Source organism: Moschus berezovskii, chromosome 1 (genome assembly GCF_049115385.1).
Source record: "Moschus berezovskii isolate FMDL1 chromosome 1, NW_MosBer_1.0, whole genome shotgun sequence".
Classification (NCBI taxonomy): Eukaryota; Metazoa; Chordata; class Mammalia; order Artiodactyla; family Moschidae; genus Moschus; species Moschus berezovskii.
In genome coordinates, this window is record NC_142460.1 from 53,691,904 (window position 1) to 53,713,714 (window position 21,811).

General features: G+C 35.4%; 1 protein-coding gene across 1 annotated transcript in view; it reads left to right on the plus strand.

Annotated features, from left to right (window-relative positions):
- The window catches only part of CADM2 (cell adhesion molecule 2), a 302,491-nt gene that overhangs the window by 175,778 nt on the left and 104,902 nt on the right, over positions 1–21,811 (plus strand). Inside the window, exon 6 of the mRNA XM_088836187.1 lies at positions 12,502–12,680. Coding sequence (XP_088692313.1) covers positions 12,502–12,680 — 179 coding nt within the window. The remainder of the gene's footprint in view (positions 1–12,501; positions 12,681–21,811) is intronic.

Consider the following 21,811-nt stretch of genomic DNA (forward strand, 5'->3'; position numbering starts at 1 on the left):
TTCCTACTTTTGCTTTCCAGTCCCCTATGATGAAAAGGACATCTTTTTTGGATGTTAGTTCTAGAAGGTCTTGTAAGTCTTCATATAACTGTTTAACTTCTTCAGCATTAGTGGTTGTGGCATAGATTTGGATTACTCTTATATGGCATGATTTGCCTTGGAAATGAACAGAATTCAGTCTGTCTTTTATGAGATTGCACCCAAGTACTGGATTTTGGACTCTTTTGTTGACTTTGAGGGCTACTCCATTTCTTCTAAGGGATTCTTACCCACAGTAGTAGGTATAATGGTCATCTGAATTAAATTCACCCTTTCCAGTCCATTTTAGTTCACTGATTCCTCAAATGTCTTTTCATTTACACCATATGTTTTCTGGTTCCAAAAAGTTATGTTTATTTTCCCAAGGGCTCTCCTATTTTATCCTATTATTGTGTGCTTTCCTTTATTATTATTGCAAAATAGTGTAAAATTTTGTTTTCTCTCTTCAGAACTCTGTATACTGTCTCTTCATTGAATTTTTCTTTTTCAGATATTTCACACTGGAATATTTAAAGAAATTAAAAATTTTATCAGATATATTATTTGATAACATAGATATCTCTTATCAGAAATATTTACTTCTTAAAAACCTTAACAAAGTATTTTTATTTTTCATGAATATCTGGATTTTTCCACATGATACCCAAGGCCAGGTTTGAGTGCCAGGCCAACTAATATACCATTCTAAATGTATTGTGTTTTTAACCTGCACGTCTATTCCAAACTTTTCTTTTTCTTTGCTTTTTTTCACCCTCCACTTTATGATCAGAATTTTCTCTACCACATTTCATTTTGTCTCTCATATTAGTGGCACCATCAGTCTTCTGGTCTAGTACTAAAATAATACTTTTTCATGTTTAGCTTTATATCCTATTAACTTTGTCTTGGACTAAGCTTCTTGGCATATTTGATCCTATTCCCTAATATCAACTTACCTCTTGGCTTTTGATGTTATTACTTCCAACTCAGTCATTACATCAAGCACTTTTAATTTTGCCCTTTCTTAATTTGTTATCTTAGCCAATAATATTATCACTTATTAACTCTATACTGTTTCCTGGAATCCACCATATTTAAATTCATCTCTTCAGCAATATGCCCCTGGAAAGCAAGTATCCTAACCAGGATTCTGACTGCTCTTGGGCTGGCAACTTCCATTTTAACACTTAAAAATCTTATTATAATTTAAGATATGAATCAAGAGTTATATCTTTCATAAAGCCTGTTGCAGTACATTGCTTTAAATACAGATATGATGAATCTTTATTATGTTTTATAACTCATTTATGCCACTTACTATGCCCTGCCAAATATTATGCTTGATTACATATATCTTATATAAACTACTAAAATATAATATCATAGAGAAAAGATATTATTTTATTTTCCTTATATCCCTTATAATTCCTGGTTCAAAATTTGCACTGATTTGTTTATGGATCCTTATTAGATAATAATTGTGCAAACTTATGAAGAACTGGACATGGAACAACAGACTGGTTCCAAATAGGAAAAGGAGTACATCAAGGCTGTATATTGTCACCCTGCTTATTTAACTTATATGCAGAGTACATCATGAGGAATGCTGGGCTGGAAGAAGCACAAGCTGGAATCAAGATTGCTGGGAGAAATATCAATAACCTCAGATATGCAGATGACACCACCCTTATGGCAGAAAGTGAAGAAGAACTCAAAAGCCTCTTGATGAAAGCGAAAGAGGAGAGTGAAAATGTTGGCTTGAAGCTCAACATTCAGAAAATGAAGATCATGGCACCTAGTCCCATCACTTCATGGGAAATAGATGGAAAAACAATGGAAACAGTGTCAGACTTTATTTTGGGGGGCTGAAAAATCACTGCAGATGCTGATTGCAGCCATGAAATTAAAAGACGCTTACTCCTTGGAAGGAAAGTTATGACCAACCTAGATAGCATATTTAAAAACAGAGACATTACTTTGCCAAACAAGGTCTGTCTAGTCAAGGCTATGGTTTTTCCCGTGGTTTTTCCCGTGGTCATGTATGGATCTGAGAGTTGGACTGTGAAGAAAGCTGAGCGCCGAAGAATTGATGCTTTTGAACTGTGGTGCTGGAGAAGACTCTTGAGAGTCCCTTGGACTGCAAAGAGATCCAACCAGTCCATTCTAAAGGAGATCAGTCCTGGGTGTTCATTGGAAGGACTGATGCTAAAGCTGAAACTTCAATACTTTGGTCACCTCAGGCGACGAGTTGACTCACTGGAAAAGAGTCTAATGCTGGGAAGGATTGGGGGCGGGAGGAGACGGGGACGACAGAGAATGAGATGGCTGGATGGCATCACCGACTCAATGGACATGAGTTTGAGTGAACTCCGGGAGTTGGTGAGGGACAGGGTGGCCTGGCGTTCTGTGATTCATGGGGTTGCAAAGAGTTGGACATGACTGAGCGACTGAACTGAACTGAACTGAACTGATGAAGTAACTAGTCAAGAATATGTTGCTGCTGCTAAGTCACTTCAGTCGTGTCCGACTCTGTGCGATCCCATAGACGGAAGCCCACCAGGCTCCCCTGTCTCTGGGATTCTCCAGGCAAGAACACTGGAGTGGGTTGCCATTTCCTTCTCCAATGTGTGAAAGTGAAAAGTGAAAGTGAAGTCGCTCAGTCATGTCCGACCCTTAGCGACCCCACGGACTGCAGCCTACCAGGCTCCTCCATCCATGGGATTTTCTAGGCAATAGTATTGGAGTGGCTTGCCATTGCCTTCTCCGCAAGAATATGTAGGCATATGTTAATTAACAACAACAAAAATATTCATTATTTCTTATGTGTGTTAAGATGTAAGTGTAAGAGTAGGACATTTTCTGGTAATTAAACCCTTTGAGACTCATTGAAGATTACTTTACCCTTGCAAGTCTGAAGTTTTGTTTTGACTTAAGCAAAACTATATCTATAAAGACAGATACATATGTGTTTCATTGATTATGTTTTTAAATAAACTTCAATTGTGACAAGTAAAATATTCAAAGTTAACTTGGGTGATAGTAAAATTTATTTGATGTTTTAAGAATTGCTCCCATGAAAAGTATAAAATCAATATCAGAAAAAAAAGACAAATTTTATTATGATTAAGTTGCACAATAATCAAATCTGAGGAAAAATAACAGCTTGATGTATTCTCCAAAGGCCTAGATCTATATTTTTACAATAACTAAAAATATGCCTTTGAATAAATATAAAAAGTTACTTACAAACTATGTTCAGAAACTGCTTGTTTGATCCTCAGTAACAAAACAACCCTTTATGTATCTTTAAATTTGAAATGATTAACATAATAAATAACTCCAGAAGTAATCCTTTTCAGTCTCTTAGTTTATATACCATGTCCTTTGCTCCAACTGAGACTCATTATAAAATTATATTTTGAATTAGTTTCACAGCTTCAAGAAAGGCTACTCCTTGAATTTCCTTTGTATTTATATTTTAATTTTTAAAAAGGAGGAAGCAACCCCAGCTTCTAACTGTTTTCATATTTTCTTTTGTCTTCACTTGGTTGACAGAGTTTGACTGTGGTTTATGAATGTAATCTCCATGTATCCAACAGAGATTATCTGGGCTAGATTTTTCTCAGAATACTCCCTATAGGAATCCAATAAAATTAAAATTTTAAACTTGAACCCAATTTCAAACCCACTTGTTGATTAATTTGCATTTAATTTCTCTCCTTCCAGTTCTCTAAAAAGTTGATAGCATGAATGCTAAGGTTTTAAAAATAGATTCTGTGGTATAATTTCTTGATTAAAAAGTTTATTTAAAGCAGAAAAAATGAATCAAGATGTTTATATAACTCTCACTACTTTCTTTTGCATTAGGGTAAAAATATGATAAGAATTAGATGTGATTAGGCTTTTTACAAAAATATCCAGATTATTGAGGCTTCAATCACATTTACTGCCACTTGTGGAATTTCTAAACTGAAATAAAGGCATCAGTCATCTTTATGTGTCATAAAAGTGCATAGGGTCCCAAGTTATTAACTATACATTCATGTTTTGTCTTATATTAAAGGAAATGTAAGATATATGTAATTGTAATATGCAATTCCTTTCCTTTCCTTTGAACCAGAACAAGACATTTACTTGAATGCTATTACAGTGACTTTTTTTTTTCTTTCATCTAGAAAAAGTAAGTTAATTTTCACAGGATTAATTTTAAAATTAAAACCCAACATTCATTGTGCTTATGGAGGAAAAGTCACTGCAGAATTCAAGGGGGATATAGCCATTTGGGAAAAAAAAGATACCAGAGCATATATCCATTCCAAAATTGGAAGATATTTTACTACTGTCTACTTTTTAGATTTTTGTTTGTTTTGATTGTACTGGGTCTTCATTGCTGCATGGGCTTTCTCTAGTTGTGGTGATTGCAGAGAATCACTTTTTAGTTGCAATGTGTTGGACTCCTCCTGTTGCGGAACCTGGGGTTTAGGGTGCACAGACTTCGGAAGTCGTGGCACATGGGCTCAGTAGTTGTGGCTCCTGGGCTCTAGAGAACAAGCATAATAGTCATGGTGCAGGGTGCTTAGCTGCTCTGCTCCATGGCATATGGAATCTTCCAGGATCAGAAATTGAACCCATGCCACCTCCGCTGGCCCGTGGAAGCTTTACCACTGAGTTACCAGGGAAGACTCCACCCTCTGTCCAAATTTGTAAGGATATTAAAACTATTTGCTTAGAAGATCTGTATTGTGGGACAGATATTTCTATAACTGAAATACTTATTCTTTATTCTCGAGCATTAAAGGGAAAAATGGGAGCTTTGAAGGCAAAACTCATCAATAGTCTCAGCAATAGGTATCCTCATCAATACCTAGGGAGTGAATGAGTCCATGTACTGTTGGGAGAGTTAGAGGGATTGTTACTGTGGCATAACCTTACAGAATAAATATCTGAATGACTACTTCAGGAGTTTGGGTGGATATTAGTAATCATGATTATATCAAGGTCAAATATTAAATAAACCAGTAGTCTGAGAAAGTTGTGGCAATTCCTTCCAACACTAATTTATAAATAAGAAATTGTTAAAGATCTGAGATTCTCCTATTCAGTTCAGTTCAGTTCTTTCGCTCAGTCATGTCCGACTCTTTGCAACCCCATGAACTGCAGCATGCCAGGCCTCCCTGTTCATCACCAACTCCTGGAGTTCACCCAAACCCATGTCCATCGAGTCTGTGATGCCATCCAGCCATCTCATCCTCTGTCTTCCCCTTCTCCTCCTGTCCCCAATCCCTCCCAGCATCAGGGTCTTTTCCAATGAATCAAGTCTTCGCATGAGGTGGCCAAAGTATTGGAGTTTCAGCCTCAGCATCAGTCCTTCCAATGAACACCCAGGACTGGGCTTCTTTAGGATGGACTGGTTGGATCTCCTTGCAGTCCAAGGGACTCGCAAGTCTTCTCCAGCACCATGGTTCAAAAGCAACAATTCTCTGGCATTCAGCTTTCTTCACAGTCCAACTCTCAGATCCATACATGACCACTGGAAAAACCATAGCCTTGAGTAGATGGACCTTTGTTGGCAAAGTAATATCTCTGCTTTTTAATATGCTATCAAGGTTGGTCGTAACTTTCCTTCCAAGGAGTAAGCATCTTTTAATTTCATGGCTGCAATCAGCATCTGCAGTGATTTTGGAGCCCAAAAAATAAAGTCTGACACTCTTTCCACTGTTCCCCCATCTATTTTCCATGAAGTGATGGGACCAGATGCCATGATCTTTGTTTTCTGAATGTTGAGCTTCAAGCCAACTTTTTCACTCTCCTCATTCACTTTCATCAAGAGGCTTTTTAGTTTCTCTTCACTTTCTGCCATAAGGGTGGTGTCATCTGAGGTTATTGATATCTCTCCTGGTTCAGTTCAGTTCAGTCGCTCAGTCCTGTTTGACTCTTTGTGACCCCATGAATCACAGCACGCCAGGACTCCCTGTCCATCACCAACTCCCGGAGTACACTCAAACTCATGTCCATCGAGTCGGTGATGCCATCCAGCCATCTCATTCTCTGTCATCCCCGTCTCCTCCCGCCCCCAACCCCTCCAAGCATCAGAGTCTTTTCCAGTGAGTCAACTCGTCGCATGAGGTGGCCAAAGTATTGGAGTTTCAGCTTTAGCATCAGTCCTTCCAATGAACACCCAGGATTGATCTCCTCTAGAACGGACTGGTTGGTTCTCCTTGCAGTCTGAGGGACTTGCTGCTGCTGCTGCTACTAAGTCACTTCAGTCTTGTCCAACTCTGTGTGACCCCAGAGATGGCTGCCCACCAGGCTCCCCCGTCCCTGAGATTCTCCAAGCAAGAACACTGGAGTGGGTTGCCATTTCCTTCTCCAACCAAGAGACTTAGATATCTATAAAACAAAATAGTGAATTAATAAAAGATTTTTTAAAGTCTGTTGAGGTAAAAACAAGTTAATAAGACTTTAGAATACAAGATAATAAATATGCAATCATATTTGTTTCCTTTTTTAAAAAATTAATTTTCTTGCTGTTTTTCTTCTTGTCCTAGGAAGAAACTGCTACACAGCTATCTTTATGGGTAGAGGAAAAACAAATATATTTTCAGCCTTATAGATTTGGTAGACAGAACATAGATCTAACTTTATCTCACATAAAAAATGTCAATTTTTAATTGAAAGTTAATTGATTTAAAAGGGCAACTCTCCAGATTGAGTATCTTAATATTCTTTCTGTGGAGTTATACGTGTGGAGTTACACAGTATTATCTCATGCCTGATGTTGTGTCACTGTCCTGTGACTCCTGGTGTCTGGCTCCTACTCTTTCTCAGCCTTATCCCAGAGTAACTGTAGACTGGAACCACTTTTTAAATGATCTCCTTTGGTTGCCTGAACAACAGGGAAGATTTTTATTCATTTGCAACAAGAAACTCAATCATTTCTAGGCTCCAATTAGAGAAAGCCTAGGGGTCCTTTTTATTAAGATGAAACACAAATTGTATCAAGACTTGCTAAACCACTTAATATTTTTATGGTGATATTAAGTAGCTTGAGCATTATAAGTACTAATTCGAATATGTGTAGGCTATTTTTAATTGATGCATAAACTCTAACCTCCATTTTGTTAAAATTTCATTTTATGGCATTAATGATTTTTGCCACCTTGAAGATTTATGATACAGAGTATGAGCGAGAATCCTGCAATGTTCAGTGTCAGCAGTGACTTATACTGCTAGAATCTCCTGGAACTATTTGTCAAGGTGTATGTTCATTATTTCCTAAAAGGGAGAATTATCTTTTTTAGAAGAAAAATTTTAAATAGTAACAATGAATAATTTTTCTAGATCTTTATTTTATACACAAATTTAAAATATATATCTAAATTTAATCACATATTTACAGGCTGATATGTTTAAGATGTGACTTCAAGCTTACAAACACTAACAGAGAAGAAAATAAGACAGTTTGGATTTGGGGAGTATACTTTATTTATGGAAATGCATAGGTGTGTGTGTACAATTATCAGTGTGTTTAAAAATTCCAACTTATACATTAAGAAAACATTGCCTCTTAATATAAAATACTTCTGCTCAGCAGTATTTTAAAGATTAATTTTCTAAAATTAAAATTATCCTTAATATAGCCATTATTTTAATGTTGGTCTTATGTGGCTTTGTAGAAAGGACACAGTTTCTAATTATTTTTTATATGCAGTAAGTCATAATTTTATTGTGTCAGCTTTTTTCTTCAAATAATGTTAAGGATGAGAATGGTTCAAGATTATCCAGTCCATCAGTTTTAAAATAAGAATTAGTAAATTGAAATAGCAAAAATAAAATGTGGGATATATGAAGAAAGTTGAGAATTATTAAGGTTTGACTTTTATTAAAGACGCTATCAGAATAAGTTGCCTATATAACTGGATGATGACATAAATTAGTGTATTATTCTGTTTTTGGAGAACAAGCTTTTACCAAAAGACTAGGTGATCTTTCATCACATTGCTGATCTGCTTATTTTGATACAATTTACAATATTTATTATTAATTGTTTCACAACTTTTGTCTTTTTTGTGAAAGTTTGCAGAAAAAAAAATATTCTTCATCTTAGAAAAGCTGTTAGGGTCATAGGCACCACTATCAAGACCTATGTTCCATTAATAAATATATTCACAACAACAAAACAGAAGTTCAGTTTTTCACCAAAATAAATAATTAAAGCTTTTTTGAAAATAATTTCCAATGGTAAGATAAAATCATGTTTAAAGTTGAAAATTTTGACATAGAAGAACTAGGAAAATATTCACCATGTTAGAATACAAGGGTTAGCAGACAAAGCATTGACTGTGCAGTCAGACAAGGGTTTGAATGCATCTCTAATGTTTTATATTAGTATCTGTATTACATTTTTTAGAAACTTTGTTCTTATGAGGATTATAGAAACTACGTAGAGTAAGTAGGATAACTACCATTATCAAACACAGTGATAGATACTAATAACTATTCCTATTACTAGAAATTGTGTAAGATTGAAATCTCTGAAGACAGAAATTCATGATTCATTTATCCTTTCTTCCCTAAAAGCAGGTTTTGAGAATTCTTTGCAAGTATTTGATTAAAGGAGACCTGCCTGTTTCTATAGGCTCAGGTTTTTTTAGATTCCACACATAAATGAAGTCATATAGTAGCTGTTTTTCTCTGTCTGCTTTTTCACTTAGCATAATGCCCTCAAGTTTGATCCATATTGTTACACGTGTCGGGATTTCTTTCTTTATGAATGACTGAATAATATTCCATTATATTTGTAATTTATTATTATTATTTTTTTTCTTTTTGAAACCACTCAAGTATCTTTTATTTTGCACTTAGGGGCCTCCCTGTAATTTCTTTATTCATTCATTTGTCAGTGGATAGTTAGGTTGGGTCTTTGACTTGGCTATTGTGAATAGTGCTAAAATGAATATGAGTACAGATACCTCTTTAAGATAGTGATTTCTTTTCCTTTGGATATATACCAACAAGTAAAATCACTGGATCAAATGGTAGTTCTATCTTTAATTTTATGATGAATCTCCTGTGTTGCTTAGTCGCTAAGTGTTGTCCATCTTCTTTTGCAATCCCATGAACTATAGCCCACCAGGCTCCTCTGTAACTGGAATTTCCCAGGCAAGAATATTGGAGTGGCTTGCCACTTCCTTCTCCAGGAGATCTTTCTGACCCAGGGACTGAACCCATATCTCCTGCATTGGCAAGCAGATTCTTTACCACTGAACCACCAAGGAAGTCCCTGAAGAATCACCTTACTATTTTTTATAGTGGCTGCACCAATTTATATTCTCACTAATGATATAAGAGGGTTTCCTTTTCCCATATCCTCAACAGTTATTATTTCTGTCTTTATGAAGATAGCCATTCTAGTAAATGTAAGTGTTATCTCATTCAGGCTTTGATTTGCATTTCCCTGGTTATTAATGATGATGCACATTTCTTCATGTACCTGTTGTCCATTTGTATGTTTTTTTTGGAAAAATATCTTCCAATTCTCTGTTTTTAATCAGGTAATTTTTTGCTATTGACTTGTGTAAGTTATTTCTTTATTTTAGATATATACTTTTTATCTTATTTACCTACACATAATATTTGCAAATAACTTCCCTCATTCCATAGGTTGCTTTTCATTTTTTCAGTGGTTTCTTTTGCTATTCTGAAGCTTTTTTAATTTAAAGTGTTCCCATATGTTTATTTTTTATTTGTGTTGCCCTTGCTTTTGGTGTTAAATCCAAAAATTCATCATCAAGATCAATGTCAAGGAACTTCTTTCCTGTTTTAGGTTTCCAGTTTTACATTCAAGTGTTTCACACATTTCGAGTTGACTTTTATGATGTAAAACAGAGACCCAGTTTTATTCTTTTGAATGTAGCTATTCAGTTTTTCCAGCCCCATTTACTGAAGAGACTGCCCTTTTTGGATAGTTTATACTTGCTTCCTTTGTAAAAAATTAGATGACCATATATGCCTGAGTTTATTTTTGAGCTTTCTGTTCCATTGATCTATGGGTCTGTATTTTTGCCAATATCATACTGTTTTAATTACTGTATCTTTGAAATATCATTTGAAATCAGGAAGTGTGAAACCTCCAGCTTTTTTCCTCCTTCTCAAGATTACTTGCCCATTTGGGGCTTTTTGTTGTTCTATACATATTTTAGGATTGTTTATCCTTTTTATATGAAAAGTTGCCATTAGAATTTTGATAAAGATTGCATTAAATTTGCAGATTGCTTAGGGTACTATGGACTTTTAATATTAATTCTTTGAATCTATGAGCACAGATTATTTTTCTATTTATTTGTCCTCTTCTGTTTCTTTCATTAATGTCTTATAGTTTTCAGTGTACAGATCTTTCACTGTCTTGGTCAGTTTTTTTTTGTAAGCATTTTATTCTTTTTAATGCAATTGTAAAATAGCTTGTTTTCTTAATTTCTGTTTCCAATATTTCATTGATAGATTTTATAAACTTAATTGATTTTTGTATATTAATTTTGTATCTTGTAACTTCAAATTCATTTATTAGTTTTAACAGTTGTTTCAGTGGAATTTTAGAGTTTCCTATGTTTAGTTGCTAAGTCATGTCTAACTCTTTGTGATCCCATGGACTATAGCCCACCAGGCTCCTCTGTGCATGGGATTCTCCAGGCAAGAATACTGGAGTGGGTTGCATTTCCTTCTCCAATATATGTTCTCATGTCATCTGAAAATGAAGACAGTTTTACTTCTTCATTTCCAACTGGTTGTCTTTTATTTATTTTCCTGCCTAAGTGCTCTGGCTAGGAATCCCAATACAGTGTTGAATAAAAGTGGCTGGAGGCAGGGGTGGGGTAGGGGAAATGGGTGAAGATGGTTTAAAGGTACGAAATTCCAATTATAAGTTCTAAGGATATAATATATAGTATGCTGACTGTAATTAATAATATTTGATCATAAAAGGTATTAAGAGAGTAGATCTTATAAGTTCTCATCAAAAGAAAAAAAATTATAACTATGTGAGGTGATGGGTATTAAGTAAATTTATTGTGGCAATCATATTGCAACATTTATATGTATATATCAAATCATTATTCTATGCACCTTAAACTAGTTTAATGTTATGTGTCAATTATATCTCAATAAAACTAAGGGGAATAAAAAGATAACTTTCAGGAAAAAAAGCCTCTAGGGAGATGAGAAAACAGGAAAGGTAAGAGGGAGAAGTTTCAGGTGGTTTCAAGCAAAGTTGTGCCATTATGGCGGCCCCAAATGCAAAGGTACAATTCCAGGTACTTCTGTGGAAGGCTGTTCCAATAGCCCAAAGACAGTCTTCCAGAAGCCAGTAGGTATGAACCATTTAGCCACAAAATCTGGTCCCAGGACCTGTTGTCTATTGGTGACTACTCTAATGACTCTACTAATTAGTTCCTTAATACATGTCTCCTTCGTTAAGGAGAAAAGAATTAAATTATAATTGTTATACCTCCAAATCTTCTGAGTGAGTGTATTATGGTTCTTTTGATATCTTATAGAAGTTAGCAAGGCTTCCCTGGTGGTTCAGATGGTAAAGAATCTGCCTGCAATGTGGGACACCTGGGTTCTGTCCCTGAGTTGGGAAGATCCCCTGGAGAAGAGCATGGCACCCCACTCCAGTGTCCTTGCCTGGAAAATCCCCATGCACAGAGGAGCCTGGTGTGCTACAGTCCATGCGGTCACAAAGAGTCAACGTGACTGAGTGACTAAGTACAGCAAAGCACAGAAATTAGCAAGCACATTGCTATCCACATAATGGGTGTTAAATATAAACAGGTTGATTTGAGTCACACAATATGTAACATTTCATGTATATATACATATATATGTTTTCTTCTTTTGTCTAAATGTATATTTATTATTTTTGTTTGTTTTATTTTTATTGGAGGCTAATTATTTTACAATATTATATTGTTGGTTTTTCCATACATTGACATGAATCCACTCCGGGTGTACATGAGTTCCCCCTCCCGAACCCCCCTCCCACCTCCCTCCTCCCCTTATCCTCCCTCTGGGTCATCCCCGCATACCAGCCCTGAGCATCCTGTAACATGCATCGACCCTGAACTGGTGATTCGTTTCACATATGATAATATACATGTTTCAATGCCATGCAAACTAGTACAGCCACTATGGAGAACAGTGTGGAGTATCCTCAAAAAACTGGAAATAGAACTGCCATATGATCCAGCAATCGCACTCCTCAGCATACACACCAAGGAAACCAGAATTGAAAGAGACACATGTATTCCAATGTTCATTGCAGCACTGTTTATAATAGCCAGGACATGGAAGCAACCTAGATGTCCATCTGCAGACAAATGGATAAGAAAGCTTTGGTACATATACACAATGGAGTATTACTCAGCCATTAAAAAGAATGCATTTGAACCAGTTCTAATGAGGTATATGTATGTTTAAATCCAATAGGCCAGAACCTGTTTTGTGGACAAAGGATGGTGGAGAGTTACCAGATCCAGACCGAATGGTTGTGAGTGGTAGGGAGCTAAACATTCTTTTCCTCAACAAAACGGATAATGGTACATACCGATGTGAAGCCACAAATACTATTGGCCAAAGCAGTGCAGAGTACGTTCTCATTGTACATGGTGAGTAAATTTTTGACATTATTATACATGTAAGAATGAATGACCTGAAAAACTGCTAAAATATATCAAAATCTTTAGAATAATAAACAAATTTAAACAGGTTTTCATTTTCTTTCAGAAGAACTTCTTGTAAGTGTAAATATCTACAAGATTCACAATGAATATATTTCAAATCAAAATAATAACATAAAGCATATATTAGGAAATAAAAACTATTTTGTAAATGATTTTTTAATCACAAATATACTGTGTATTATTGATGATGACTAGTAAATCATATTAATGGTTTTCTTTATGCTTTACAAATAAGTGCTTTTTAATAATAAATCGGAATCATGAAAACTTTCCTTAAGTTAATTTTGGTAGAATTATCATAAAAGTATATTTTATAATCATTATTAGTAGTTTTATAAAGAATGATAGTATTTCATCGAGATGCAGCAAATACAGAGGTATACAGTACTAATGATAAGTGCACTAATTTCTTATGCATAGTAATTTAAAACACCCACAAACATTTTTTTTTCTCTTCTCATTAGACTCATACTTTGAGTAAATGTAGCAAAATGGCAAAAAGGCATGCCAATTCCCAAGATTAGAGAGAATTTCTATTTTCTATAAACTCCAAAAGTCAGGACAGATTGTTCATGAAGTAGCTTTAACATATTGTTCAATGAAGATGAACTTTTATGAAATTGGTAAATACCACAATAAATGAAGTTAGTCATATTTCTTTATTTCAAGTCTTCTCAGAGTTTATTTACAGGGTACAATGTGAATCTCAAAGAGGAAAAAAAGCATTATAGAATGTAGGATTTTTCTCATATATTTCACCAAGAAAACATTTTCTAAGACTAATATGTTCTACATAATATTACAGTCTTTGAATGAGCATTGTGTAAAATCTACACAAAGCTGTAATAAATCTAGGGGATCTTAGAAGTTACAGAGTACATTTATTTGAAATGTTACTCATGAATCTAAGTATAAAATAACCGTAAGAAACATGGATTAATTCTATAACTTTCCAAAAAAAGGAATTTGGGGGATAAGGTCTAATTCTTTGTAAAGTGATTTAATTTTAGGGGAAAAAAACCCCGTTTGTTTTTCCAAAGATACTTATGTTGTTATGATACAGGCCAAAATAATATATTAAATCAATTTACAAAACTTTCTTATTTTCAAATTGATTTAGTGTCTACTATTTCTCAGTTCTTAGCAACAATTTGATCTTGAAGGTAAACAACGGCTTGTGCTGAATAGACTTTCCACATTTATATATCTTGAAAACAGTAGAGCTGAGAGAGTAATTTATGGTATCTCATGAATTGTGCAAATTTCAGATTCGGGGAAAGTTCAGCCTGATCAAGTTAGACTGATAAATTGGAATTAAATTGGTAACCCCCTGTAGACAAACCCTGAGAGGCTCACTGCCAGAGAGAATATAACAACCCTGAGTGTGTCAAAAAGATAAGTTAGATCCTTAGAGCAGGATCCAGGAGTCATTTACAGTTCATGCTGACCTGGATGTTTAGATACTACAGTCATGCTAGTGAAGTCTGATTCACCCTCAACTTTAAGTGCTTGTCTCACCTAACAATTTTTGGGAAACTGGGGGCATGTTGCATAGCTTGTCACACTGTGTCAAAAGCAATATGACATAAAAATATAGACAATTAGAAGGGAAGTGACAGAAGAAATAATATACTTTGATGAAAAATGTCATTCATTTTGTCTTAAGTAATTCAAGTGGGGGAATATTCATATGTTTTCTCAGTGTTTGCAAGCTAGCCAACAGTATGATTTCCTAAAGAGCGTAACCACCTTTAGGTAGTTGGCAGTTGACATATTTCTAATAAATATTTCTCTGAGCACTTTGTAAGAAGTCATTTTTGGCTTTGCTTTTTGAACTACAGTTCCTGAAAAGCACCCCATAGATTAGTGCTATTCACGCTGCTAGATAAATGCTGTGAAGTTCAACACTGGTTTACCTAGGATTATTGACACAAGTAATGAGAGGCTCGATGAAACAGTGAAACCATATTACACTGTGTTTTAAAAGGGCTCCAACTGGGTTCATTACAAAATAAAGTTTTGTTTTTTTTCTCTCCTTTGCACACAGGGTATAATGCTTCATTAGTCACTGGTTGTATAAATATAAAAAGCTACTCTCTTCTATTAATGGTTTCACTGTTTCAAAACCCGACAAAATGATGAAATTTGAGTGGCATTTCGATCTATAATGAATGCTGTATGCATTTTGGAATGGAGTGATAAGTGATCGTTTGTGAGAAGTTTACCCTTTTATCTTTTACACCAAGTTTGATTTTGCATTAGCTGTGATAATTTAATATAGCTCTAGCACAGAAGGGCCTTTCATGAGCTGAGACCATCTTTGACTCTACCACAGTTACCTAAGTTCTATTGATTCTTAACTTGATGGAGGTCAGAGCACTTTGCTGTGAAATCATCTGCTATCTAGATGCCATCCTAATAGATTTTATTCTTTGGGTGTCAGTGCAAGAGCATTATTTAAATGTTTTCACATTTAATTGTTAACAGCACTGACATTTTGTATCATCAACACTGGAGGGTCCTCACCCCCCCCCCCCACTCCTTATAATGACCCCTTTGGATTTTAAAGCATTAGAACTACAGACAGTAATTTGAAACTACCAGTCTGAATCTCATTCTCAGTGAAAGGCCTAAAAAAATTCATTATACAAATACCTGTAAGATTAAACATTGCACTTCTGAAACATTTGTACTGTAGAGATCCCATTAGGAAAAAAAGTAGCATTTTTCATTAACAAGCTCAGCAGTGGAAACATTAATCTGTTAAATTGCTAGCCATTGTTGTAATATTAATTCCTGTGACCACAATAGGTTTGTGTTTTCTGCTTCTTTGTAAAAATATTGAAGTTAGTCTCATATTGTTATTGTTATCATGCTATTTATTTCTTTTGAATGGCTAATTACTCCCATATTAATGGTCCCATATTAACGGTATGTTGTTCTATTGCTGTTCTTGCTACTTGAAGAACTCAGATCAACAGAAATATTCCTTCATTAACCAAATAAATATTTAGCATTATCCACTGAGTGAAAATTCACTATAGGAACAAAAGTGAATAACACTCAAGGACTTTAAACATGGAAAATAAGCATTCAAGTAAGTATAGTACAAAAATCAAAGAGCACTAGGCGGATGAATATACAATAGTGTAAATGTCAGGGTTTGTGACAACATGGCCCAAGTGTCTGAAATGAAAAAAAAAAAAAAAGTAACATAGTACTCCTGGATTATTCATAAACAAATGGCATACAACATAAATAGAAGTGTCTACCAGTGCCAGGTACATAGATATAATAAATCAGAGTTTTACTATTATAATATTACTAGTGGAACCAGAGATCAAATTGACAACATCCACTGGATCCCAAAAAGCAAGAAACTATAGACAAACATCTACTTCTGCTTTGTTGATTATGCCAAAGCCTTTGAGTGTGTAGATCACAGTAAACTGTGAGTGAAAAATTCTTCAAGAGATGGGAATATGAGACCACCTTACCTGCCTCCTGAGAATTCTGCATGCAGGTCAAGAAGCAACAGATAGAACCAGACATGGAACAACATACTGGTTCCAAATAGGGAAAGGAATACATCAAGGCTATATATTGTCACCCTGTTTATTTAACTTATATGCAGAGTACATCAAGAGAAATACCAGACTGATTGAAGCCCATACTGGAATCAAGATTGCCAGGAGAAATATCAATAACCTGAGATACTCAGATGACACCGCCCTTATGGCAGAAAGTGAAAGGAACTGAAAAGCCTCTTGATTAATGTGAAAGAGGAGGGTGAAAGAGGAGTGTGGCTTAAAACTCAAATTAAGAAAACTAAGATCATGCTATCTGGTCCCATCACTTCATGGCAAATAGATGGGGAAACCATGGAAGCAATGACCAACTTTATTTTGAGGGGGGGCTCCAAAATCCCTGCAGATGGTGACTGAAGCCAGGAAATTAAAAGACACTTGCTCCTTGAAAGAAAAACTATGACCAACCTAGACAGCTTATTGAAAAGCAGAGACGTTACTTTGCTAATAAAGGTCCATCTAGTCAAAGCTATGGTTTTTCCAGTAGTCATGTATGAATATGAGAGTTGAACTATAAAGAAAACTGAGCACTAAAGAATTGATGCTTTTGAACTGTGGTGTTGGAGAAGACTCTTGAGAGTCCCTTGGACTGCAAGGAGATCAAGCCAGTCCATCCTAAAGGAAATCAGTCCTGAATATTCATTGGAAGGACTGATGCTGAAGCTGAAACTCCACTCCTTTGGCCACCTGATGTGAAGAACTGACTCACTGAAAAAGACCCTGATGCTGGGAAAGATTTAAGGCAGGAGAAAGGGATGACAGAGAATGAGATGGTTGGATGGCATCACCAACTCGATGGACATGAATTTGAGTTAGCTCCAGGAGTTGCTGATGAACAGGGGAGCCTGGCATGCTGCAGTCCATGAGGTTGCAAAGAGCTGGACACAATTGAGCAACTGAACTGACTGACTGACTGAGTAGTCTTATGATACCAAAGGCAATCTCAATCCAATCCTCTGGTATAAAATTTACCCAAGAGTTATATACAGGTTACCATCCATTATCTTCCCTGAGTGATACCCAGAGCATAAATTAAATTATCTCTATTAAAGAATGAGGAAATTCTGTATTTTTATTAACTAAGCAATAGAGAAGATCATAAAAACATCAATACTACAGCAAATTAGTAATATAGAGAGAGTAGAGTGAAGTTATAATTACTCTTGTTCCTCTGATGCAACATCAAATTCAGAAAGTGTAAATAAAATATTCTCTCCCAAAGAGAGACTACCCAGACCTGCATCTTTTTGTATAGATACAGAGATCATAGAAGACACCTATTAATCACATAAAGAACAGCTGCCGAGAATTGCAATTGATCTCATACCAGTCTTATTTTGTTCTTGGAAGCAATTTAAATTCTTATATTTATTTGTCATCCACTGATTAAAAAATATTCTTTTGGAAGTGTCAGAAATGTGCAGTACCTGGAACAGTTTGAAAGAATATCTATGAAGAGTGAAAAACACAAATTACCACATCCTTCCAAGTCCTAAACTTCTTCCTCCTTAACTGTTCCAATTGCCACCCTTCACATTCATGCTAGAGAAATGCATAACCAACGTCTTAGAATACAAATGGAAGATGGACAGAGATGCTGGAACTCTTTTACTATCATCTCTAGTCTCAAAACCCTTCCCAGAACTCGGGAAGAAATACAGTAATATAAGTAGGAAAAAATAAAAAAAACATGAGTAACTTATTTCTTCTTCTACCAGTAGCTGCACTAACTATGGCAGGTCCACACTGTACAGGGGAGCAACGGGGATTCCAGTTTGAGTTTCAGTGGAGAACCCACTATACCTGGGACCCAACTCAATGCTGTCTCATACAGTCATGGCAGAGTTGAGATGCACTATTCCAAAAAGTTTTTCATGATATTCCCCATCTGTCTTTGAATTTACTTTTCACATTACCATAGTCACTCTTATATGAAATTTAAAACTATTTTGCCACTGTTTTTGTTCCATCACTTCATTGTTTATCGACATATAAGTAAGCTTTTATAACAGTTCATTACTTCTTCATTATCTTAACTCTTGCTATTCTTATTTTGAGTAAAATTGCCCACCTTGCACCTTTCCACATTTTTAGTTTTCTCTATATGTACGTATTTTGCTTTTTCTAGCAAATTTCATCTTTATGACAAGTAAAACTCTCCATAACTAGTATTATTATCATAGTAGAAAGTGAATGAGTGTAAAAAGCTTGTTTATGTAATCTCAACCAGTTTACTGACAGTTGCTGGCTTTGTATCCCTAAAACATCACTTGGCAGTTACAGTTTGTTTTATATATTTGTTCATGTAGCTATTGAAATAAATGCTGGTGAAAAATGTGATACTGACTTTTGTTTGTTTCCAGGATAATTTACCTCAGAATGACACTTATATAGAATAATATCTATCACATTTTATCGTAAGCTAGTAAGAACAATTATAACAAAGTGTTTCAAGTTTTTAATTTTTATAGTAAGAGAGAATATTACTGCTAGAAATATCTGTGTGTTTTTGTTTAGTGAAAGGCATCAAGCTATTAAATATGCCTTTCCAACTTAAAAAAATCAATACAACTGCTATTTTCATTTCACTCTGGTTTTATTGTTAATAATAAATGTCAGAAATTCAGAGAGACAGAAAGTTGTAAACCAAGATATTGCAGATTTTTTCATCAAGACAAACTTTGAAGCTATGTTGCTTACTAGATATCTGTTCCTTTCAAAGACTATAGGTAAATGCAAGTTCACTTCCCATTTTAGGTGCTAATTCTTCCTTTCAGTCAGTTTGCTTATCATGGGAGAGAGACAAATTGAGCCACGGAGCATAACCTTTCTTTCACTTTAACAAACATTTCCAAGTCATCTGTTATCTCCTTCATATATTTAAAAAATGTGCGAAGTATATATTCAATTGCTTAAGAGTTATTAGTGCCTGATCCTGAAGTTAGCAAAATAAATAATACATATATAGATGCATGCAGTACTAATTATGAAACAGATTAGGACTACTATAAAGTAATACCTTAAATTTGTTTTTAAATTTGTCTTACTCTAGAACTGAGCAAGTATACGTACTTTCCTAGTCTTATGCTTCACATATTCCTGCTATGATTATCAATGTTTTGAGAGCTAATAAGAACTCCATCAATTAAATTTAAAATGAACCTCAGTTCTTCATAGTAAATATGTAGCTAGACTAAAAAGTCGGCAGTCACACCTACATTTACTGTTATAATTATCCAGCAGCAACACATTTAAAAACATTGAGAATCTGCACGATTTTTCTTTTTTTTTTTAACTTAACTGTGCTGTTAGGAAAGGTGATACAGATCAGAATGAAAGTAAGAGAGTGAATCTTTGAGCTCAGATGAGTGGGTGGGGAGCAGGAAAGACAAAACTGGATTATGGACAGATGTACAGTCTAGCAAACATTCAAAAGGGATTCAGCTAAAATCTGTTTCCTCATATGGAAACAGACCTGCCAGTTGGTAAATTAATTCTGTGTGCTCATAATGAGCATTTTCCTTTGGAGAAGTTTTCTTTAGAAGCATAGATGGGAAAATATACAGTGTAGGAAGCAAAGGGTAGAAAAAGACATCCATATGGAACAACAAACAGTGCACTAATGGAAGAGCTCTATGGTTGCTGCTCTCATCTTCAGTCGAGAGTTTCCAGACAGTAAACTAGTCGGATGACTCTTAAAACAGTACCTTCTTTAATCGCTGAGATAAAGCATAGCATCTCTGGACATGAATAAGCAGGGAGAGCTGTGATGCCTGTGGGAAAGGCATACCTCTGACTGGATGAATATGCTGTTGAACTCTACAGAGAGAAGTGGAATGGGATCAAATAGCGGAGACAGGGGCACTGCTTTCATTATAAAGCTTTTTGAAACGTGGATTTGTGCAAGCATACTCAACATGGAGCTGAGGCTAAATTCCATCTCTTTAAGATGAACTTAAAGTGAATAAAGTTTTACTTTTCAAGATAAAAATTCATTCAGAGATACCACTCTGCAGTATCAATAAATGTGTCATGGTACCTAGATGGGTCACTGACTATACTGTCCATGAGGAAAACCCTCATTCCTGTCTGAAGGGATGAAAGACTTCATTACCCAACAAATGCAACATTTAAAATATTTTCTCTTGCACTCTTTATATTTGATCTTTTCCATTGATTGCAGTAAGGTAAGCAGAACAGAATATTATACCTGTGGCATTTAGGCTTTCTAGATTTTTTTATGTGCAAAAAAGCCTAGATTATAGCTTTATAAAGTGTATAGAACTCTTCTCCCTGAGTATATATGCATTCATTCATTAGCAAATTCAAGCAGTATTCAATGGCCCATGGGGGACAATTTTTACATTCCTTTTTAGAAGCAATGGCATTTTAAACTAGAGGAAGGTATTACATAAAACCTGCTTGATAGCTTCTTACAAAAATGTAGTTTTGACAAATATTGTAAGAATCTAAGAATTATCCTGTAATTTTCTCTGCCTCTTTTTCCAATTCATCAGCGTATCCTGCTGACACTATTTCCTGACCATCTTCCGAGTGTGTCTCCTTCTTTCCACCATCCTCTCTCGCCTAGACTATTGAAACATTGCTAATGGGTTCCTTGCTTCCCCTGCTCGAAACTAGTTCCCACATGGATGAAATATATAAATATTTTATATTCATAGTCTTCAGTCTTACACTATTTAAATTTTGCCAAAAGTATTTCATCACACTTAGTATAAAACCCAAACCTTATTATAGCCTATCAGTCCCTGATTTACTTGTCATTGTTGTTCAGTCGCTAAGTCGTACCTGACGATTTGTGGCCCTATGGACTGCAACACACCATGCTATCCTGTCCTTCACTGTCTCCCGGAGCTTGCTCAAATGCATGTCCACTGAGATGATGATGCTATGTAACCATCTCATCCTCTGCTGCTGCCATCTCCTTTTGTCTTCAATCCTTCCTAGCATCAGGATCTTTTCCAATGAGTTGGCTTTTTTCGTCAGGTGGTGAAAATATTGGGGTTTCAGCTTCAGCATCAGTCCTTTCAATGAATATCCAGGTTTGATTTCCTTTAGAATTGACTGGTTTGATCTCCTTGCAGTCCAAGGGACTCAAGAATCTTCCCCAGCGCCACAATTCAAAAGCATCAATTCTTCAGTGCTCAGCCTTCTTTATGGTCCAACTCTCACATCTGTACATGACTGCTGGAAAACCATATCTTTGACTAGATGGACCTTTGCTGGCAAAGTGATGTCTCTGCTTTTTTAATAACTGTCAAGGTTTATCATAGCTTTCCTTCCAAAAAGCAAGAGTTTTTTAATTTCATCACTGCTGTTACCATCTGTAATGATTTTGAAGCCCAAGAAAATAAAATCTGTCACCGCTTCCACTTTTCCTCCTTGTATTTGCCATGAAATGATCAGACCAATTGCCATGATCTTAGATTTTTGAATGTTGAGTTTCAG